The sequence below is a fragment of the Pholis gunnellus genome (assembly GCF_910591455.1).
Source record: "Pholis gunnellus genome assembly, chromosome: 4".
NCBI lineage: Eukaryota > Metazoa > Chordata > Actinopteri > Perciformes > Pholidae > Pholis > Pholis gunnellus.
In genome coordinates, this window is record NC_136530.1 from 7,760,857 (window position 1) to 7,765,925 (window position 5,069).

At 45.6% G+C, this 5,069-nt stretch overlaps 1 protein-coding gene across 1 annotated transcript; it reads right to left on the reverse strand.

Moving 5' to 3' along the window:
* Positions 1–1,312: 1,312 nt before the first annotated feature.
* LOC306694834 (C2 calcium-dependent domain-containing protein 4C) lies at positions 1,313–2,587 on the reverse strand (the record flags this gene model as incomplete). The annotated part of the gene is made up of 1 exon (XM_079157862.1): positions 1,313–2,587. One exon carries the CDS (start codon positions 2,585–2,587, stop codon positions 1,313–1,315), a length of 1,275 nt encoding a protein of 424 aa, XP_079013988.1.
* Between the last annotated feature and the right edge of the window lie 2,482 nt (positions 2,588–5,069).

A 5,069-nucleotide genomic window follows, 5' to 3' on the forward strand; every position in this document is an offset into this window, starting at 1 on the left:
GCATTGCTTGTGTTGCTGGACAGTCATAGGAGAGCACAAGAATAAAATGTTTTTGTAAGATACCATACGAACTGTTGCAAATGCTGCAAGAAGCAATTTGTTACTTTTACTTTACTTGAAACAAATTGATTTGCATTAGAAGCAGGTTTAAACATTGTTACTGCACAGATTTTTAAAAAAAAATGTTTAAAGAAAAATCCACTTCAAAGGTACCCTGTGGAGTGTCTTACCGCTAGTAGTGCTGGGGAGTAGTGATTGTGAGAGTGGGTGCTCATTTTATTTGCATTGTGCACAATGCCGTTGGTTTAATACTAATCTGCTGATTGACAGACAAACTTCAATCAATCAAGCGAACAGGAATGTAAACAATGCAGTATTTTAAATATTTAAAAAGTTGTTTTATGGGGAAGGAAATGCATTCAACACGTTTGTTAGACCTCAAGGATTGACACGATACATTGTAGTAAAAAACAGAGTGTAAACATAATTTACTAGAAAACTCCACAGGGCACCTTTTACTTTAAAGTTACATTCATTTTACTAAACTACAGAACAATTCGATTTTTTTGCAGCACATGCATCTACGGTTAATAAGAATGTAATTAGACTGACATAATCAGATTATGGCAATCATAGGATTTTGCATTGTAATTCAAATTTTGATGTGCATGTAAATGTGACTATTGTGGCTGCTCTGTTTGTCCCTCGCCCTCCCCAGTAGGAGGTGGGCCATGGCAACTGGGATCAAAGGGTCATTTGCACATCAGGATGTAATGCCACTTCAAAGCTCTGATTCACAAAAGCATCTTTGTGCGGAACACACGGTGTAGCTAATGCAGAATCACATCCTGCGCTGCTGTGGATTTATGTCACATTACAATAATAAAACCATGCCACACATGACAAACACAGTGCAGGCAGGGACGGCGATGAGGGCTGATGCACAGGTGTCGTCCAACCTTTGAACCAGACCTGGCTGAGGAAGTTGGCCGGGAGACATGTCCAGGAAAAGAAACCCTTTCATCTGTCATCATGAATCTGTTGCTGTCGAGCCCGGCTTGGTTTAATGAGCATTCATTATTGGGGGAAGGAACCAGGCCGGCTTCGACCACCACAAATCATCCATCCACGAACATCAAGAGCTTCATTTTCTGAGCTTGGCGGTCTTTTCAGATCTCAGAAGAAAGCCCCTCTTTCCTTCTGACAAAGCATTTCACTACCTTCTCCCTTCCTTGTAATGCCCACGGTTTTCATAGGAATAAAAAGAGCAGTTTGAACAGAAACCAGTACAAACTTCTAATTTAAGTTTCAATCAGTGTCCTTTTTTGCCTCCTTTGACCTCCGGGTCCTGTGAGAGCAGCTTTGTAAGAGGCACCTCCCGCTCCCCCAGCAGGGTGTCCCTCTTGAGGCTGGTGCCTTTGTTCACCACCTTGAACTTCATCAGAAGGTTCTTCACTTGAACCAAGCTTATCGAGTCAAAGAAGAAGTCCTCGTTGAAGACCGGATTGCGGCTGTTCTTGATGATGTTGCTCCTCTGCTTCTGCTGCTTGCCCGGGTTCAGGTAGACGGACACGCAGCAGTTGATGCTCTTGATGTCAAAGTGCTTGTCGTAAAGACTCTCCGCCACCAGGACACGGATGAGCAGGCGGGAGGTGCTGGAGTCGTAGTTGGCGCTGATCCTCACCGACCCGCCTTTGTGCAGGTTGATGGTGTGCTCCCGATGGAGCCCGTGGTCGGATGTTCCGGCACCGTGGAAGGAGGGGCCGTGGAGCCGTCGCTGGATGTTGGGGCTGGGCTCGGCCGAGCTGCACTCGTCGGTGGACAGGGAGCTGTGGCGGGCAAACGTCCGCTTGGCTTTCACGACTTTGGCCTGCGTCTCGTGGGTGAAGATCTTGAGCAGGGAGGCGGAGCGGGAGAGCAGGGGAGAGCTGAAGGGAGAGGACTCGGCTGAGGAGCACGTGTCACTTTCCCCTCCGCTGAAGTACCGGTACGGATTCATGTGAGAGGTGTTGAAGTCAGCTGGGTTCAGGTGGTTTCCCCCTTCGCTGCCTCTCCCCTGGGTCTTCCTCTGGGTGTTTGGGGAGGTGATAGGACTGGTAAGCTCGCAGTGGAAAAGTGACTCTTTACGGCGAGTGTGGGGGCTTTCCTTCAAGGTTGCAAAGCCATAAGGTGTTTGAGTCTTTGGCACATAAGGCAGGGACATTGCTGTCTGCGACTGGGGGTCTGCATTGGTGTCTCCAACATCATCAGCACTCTCTATCTGTATGATGTGTCGGTTTGCTGCTCTCAGCAGGTTCTTGGTGTCCCCTGCGATCTTCGCCACCAGGCGTGGACTTCTCGGGCTGCTGATCTTCTTCCCACTGCTGGTCGTTAGCTCCGAAGTTGAGGGTTGCAGTCCTTCTTTGAGCGTCACAGTAGGAATCTCAGGTTCTGGGGGGGTGCTGACCAGCTTCGGGGGAATGAAAAAGTCTGGGATCTTGTCGGGGGTGAGGACGTTGCTGTAGGTGACGCCTTTCTTGTCTCCGCTCTCCCCGTGACGCAGCACGCCGCTCTCCACCGTTCCGCGGATCTTATCCAGAACCCACATGGTCCCACCAGACAGTGGGATGCGTGGGTTGTGTGGAGTAGGTGCAGTCAGGTGTCTGCAATTAATAACACACAGGTGGGAGATGTAAATGATCAAAGGATGGAAACTCCACGGGGAGCGGAGAGATAATAATAACACCTAGGTGTTTTAGCTCTGATGACGCAGACTTGAAACAGCTTTAACACTGAACAAACAGGAAACATTGCAGCTACTTAACTTTTGGGGCTCTCGACAACATGTTGCTTTCTCAAAGATACAACAGCTTCAAAAGAATTAGTTTGAAGAACTGAATTTACTCAATTTATTACATTTTAGGGAAGTGGAACTAACAGCCGTCTCAACAAGCAGGGATGTGAAGTCTTTGAATGCACAAATCAACAATATTTATTTAACAGTCATAATTTAGACAGCAGAGTGGCTTTATTGATTGGTGGTGTGTGGCAGTCTAGGAACTGATTAACAACATCAAAAAGGGTACTTCACTGTTGTTGTTTTTCAATTTTGATACTTCTAAAGTACCAAATTTAACGTCACATTCATTATTTTGTTATTTATCAGCATTGTAATAACATGAACTATTTGTGCTCCCTCCTTGTTTGTGCGCATCTTATTGTTAAAACGCAGAAAATTCTGATTTACTTCTGGCTTTCTGTTTCACTTAAAAATATAATGCGAGATAGAGAAAAAAAATATGAGTAAATAATTAGAATTTTGCCTGATTGAATTACATTAATTTAACAGCAGATTATCTTTCCGCTTCGTTACATGTTATGCACTTATACGTTTTAACCCAAAAGGATCAAGAAGAATATCCAATAAAAGTTACAAACGAACATATTTAATTCAACAGGTGCTACAGGGCTTCCTCCAATTGCGCACGAGTCCGTTTTTCAAAACCTCTAAAACCGCGTGCCTCCGTGGAGTCTAGCGGTAACACGCTGCTCCTGTCTGCAGAAATGTATAAATAATTTACTCACCGAGAGACACAGTCGTCTTTGTCCACTTTCTCCGTCAGTAACAGGTGTCTTCTCCACGGGTAAGTCTGTGCGCTCCGTGGCGCTGCTCTGCGCCCTCAGACGGTCTCAGCTCCGGAGCTGAGCGTTTTATAGACGGCACAGAGCTGCAGCTGACCAATGAGATCAGAGTGCGTTTGCGTGTTTCCCAGTACAACCAACTGCAGGAAACACACTGGTTACATATCAGAGGCAGAGGAATCCTACAGGTGCGTTTAGGATTTTTAACCAGCACAGCCACTGCTCCCCATCAAGATGTTTTGTGGGGATATTTGTGCTGTAAGTGCACTTTCTCACATAACCTGGATGTTAGAATAAGGACACACAGCCACTCTGCTTTACTCATCTTCTTTCCCAAGGGACACACAACAGTTCTTTTAATTGATTTTACTCTGTTGCATCTTAACCGGTCAGCCTCACTCTCTCTTTGAAATAAAGCTTTCAACCAAGGACACCATTAACGCCAAGAAGGCTTTTGTGTGCCCGTAGATCATTATATGTACATATAAGACTATTTGACCTGGAAAAGCACATGCAGCTGAGCAGACAATGAAGCGCGTTGTTTAAAATCAATTTACAGCTACTTCTCTTTTTGTCCGGCCGTCTTTGGGTTTCAACCAGCCGATGGTTTCAACAGACGGATCCGTTTCCCTGGAAACTTTGCTATGGCAACAAATACGTTTGTCAGTCTAAAATAGAAAAAGGGCCCCACTGACTTCATTGATCTGCAGGACAAAAAAGCACTTTATTTATCCAGATTGCTTGGTTTTGAGTCAAGTAACCCATGAACTGAGAGGGCAACATCCACTGCTTTATCAGAGATCCCTTGCATAGATCCAATAACGCTGCTGCATGAGGTGTGGCACATGGAGTTGCACAGAAATATGTCGAAAATCTGTTTTCAGGGACTTTAAGTCAGTATGGCTCACTCACAGAGAGATCAGCCAACACATGTATACCTGCTCCAAGACACACATAATGCAAACAGTAATGAATTACATTTGTGTAACATTTGTTATGACATCCAGACAATACAACTACTGCAAACATGTTTGCACACACACACACACAGATAACCGGATCCAGAGGAGGATAAACATTCTGCACCAGGTGATGAAAGTTAACCCGAATGTTGAGGTTCAACCTGCAGCGACGATATGGCATGTAAACTATGTTAGCTATTCCAGCTGTCGGTGGAGATAATTACACAGCTCGCCTTCTGAGGTCGTCTCAGAGTTCATTGTCTGGTGTAATCAACCTGTGAAAAGAGCCACTTACCATATAGATTGCAGAGGCCCATTTGAACCCTCATCCGCCGCCGCCTGTCATCTGAAGCCAGGCAGCGCTCACTCAGCGACCTATAGACATTCGACCCGTCACATTTGTCGAGGGAGTCGTGTTTTAAAAGGTTTCAGTGCTGAGAACAATCTCAGTTAGTGGCAATTATGCAGTTCAGACTGCCCCAAGAC